Consider the following 1942-nt stretch of genomic DNA (forward strand, 5'->3'; position numbering starts at 1 on the left):
CTCTAAAGGTTGTTCGAGACCGGGAGGTCCAAGAGTGTAGCAGGGACCTGCCCCTTCTCAGCAATTTTCGAAGCCCGAGAAGAAGGGATTTTGCATCCTTCACAAAGTGTGTTACCACAAAACAGAGGATTGCAAAACGTTGAAGAGAGATTATGTCTCACCAGCTGTCCAGGGACATAACCAACCAAGTAAGAAGCTGAGATTTCTACCTTGGGCAGCTCGACAGCCAGGGCCCAACGCCAGGTAAGATTCTAGTAATGCCCCGAGTGGGAGAAGAAATTCAGAGCCCGAGAGGAAGAAAGCCTCGTCCCCTGTCTTGAGGGGTAATAAAGATGATATCTGGAGGTTCTACTGATGGTGATTCCAATCGAGCAAGGAAATCAAGGAGCATGAGAGAGTGTATGGAGGAGGAAGGAGCAAGAAAGAATGAAGTGGTTATTAGTTTTGGCCCGAAAGATCTCAAGGGTGTCAAACTTCCTCACAATGACGCCCTGGTGATCCCAGCTCGGGCCTAATTATGATATTTTGAGGGTTTTCGTGGACTCGGACAACTCTGTCAATGTCATTTTCAAGGATGCTCTTGTACATATGGATTTGCAGGAGTATCGGCTGGAAACAGTGGAGACTGCACTTTTGGTTTTGCTGGCCACGCTGTATACCCAGAGGGAGAGACTACCCTGCCTCTAACTCTGGGCACCCGGGAGCTGAAGAAGACTGTGAAAACAACTTTCACTGTGGTAGATGCCCCGTCATCATATAATACCATCTTGGGGCGACCAGTCATGAAAGAGCTAAGGGCCGTAGCATTCACTTACCACCAAAAAATTAAGTTCTCGGTGGGAAGCCAAGTGGGTGAAGTCCGAGGAGATCAACTCTCTTCCCAGAAGTGTTATGTAGAAGCGGTCCGGGTGGACCAGAAGAAGGCTAGGAAAGAGGAGAAGAGGGTGAGGAGCGATGAGGAAGTGGGGTGGGTAGTAGAGGAAGGTGAGGTGCATTTTGTGGCAGAAGATGAGCAAGAGGTGGTGGAGATCGGGCAAGGCAAGGAGATCCGGTGGCTCGAGACCTCGATTCGCCCACCCGGATCAGTTTGATAAACTGTTTAAAAACTAATATAAATGTTTTTGCCTAGTCTCAACAGGAATTGATCGGGATCTCACCCATGATCGCAAAGCACCATCTGAACATCCTCCCGAGAGCTCATCCTATTAAGCAAAAGAAGAGACGTTTTGGTCGTGAGAAGAACAAAGTGATTGATGTACATGTTAGAGATTTGCTGAAAGCCGGCCACATTCGAGAAATACAATTTCCTACTTGGCTCTCGAATGTGGTGCTGATGCCAAAATCTAGAGGGAAATGGAGGATGTGTGTTGACTTCAGAGATATTAATTTTATGCCCAGAATTGACCAATTGGTGGATTCTACCTCTGGGTATGAACTGCTGAGCTTCATGGATGCTTATCAGGGGTATCATCAAATTATCTTAGCCAAGAATGATCAAGACAAGACCAACTTCATCATCTCGGGAGCACATTCTGCTATGTTGTCATGCATTTCGGGTTGAAGAATGTCGGGGCCACATATCAGCGTCTCATGAACAAAGTTTTTGAGAAGCAGCTGGGAAGAAATGTAGAGGTGTATGTGGATGACATTTTGGGCAAGTCTATGAAAGTTTCTGGATTCATCTCTGATTTGGAAGAAACTTTTGCAACTCTCATGCATTATGAGATTAAGCTCAACTCGGCCAAATGTATCTTCAGCGTGAAGAGTGGTAAATTTTTGGATTTTGTGGTTACTGATTGGGAGATTGAGGTGAATCGAGAAAAAATCAAGTCCGTACTGGATATTCCATCTCCTCGATCTATCCGAGAGGTGCAAAATCTGACCGGGACAATTGCTTCTCTTTACTGGTTCATATCTCGGTCAGCGCATCGAAGTTATCCAT

At 46.1% G+C, this 1942-nt stretch overlaps 1 protein-coding gene across 1 annotated transcript; it reads left to right on the forward strand.

The window, feature by feature from the left end:
- Nucleotides 1-332: 332 nt before the first annotated feature.
- On the forward strand, nt 333-1561 carry LOC140969949 (uncharacterized). Its single transcript, XM_073431480.1, has 3 exons — nt 333-465; nt 601-1019; nt 1139-1561. Exons 1-3 carry the CDS (start codon nt 333-335, stop codon nt 1559-1561), a joined length of 975 nt encoding a protein of 324 aa, XP_073287581.1.
- The last annotated feature ends 381 nt before the right edge of the window (nt 1562-1942 follow it).

The sequence above is a fragment of the Primulina huaijiensis genome, unplaced genomic scaffold, assembly GCF_012295235.1.
Source record: "Primulina huaijiensis isolate GDHJ02 unplaced genomic scaffold, ASM1229523v2 scaffold43129, whole genome shotgun sequence".
In the NCBI taxonomy this organism is placed as follows: Eukaryota; Viridiplantae; Streptophyta; class Magnoliopsida; order Lamiales; family Gesneriaceae; genus Primulina; species Primulina huaijiensis.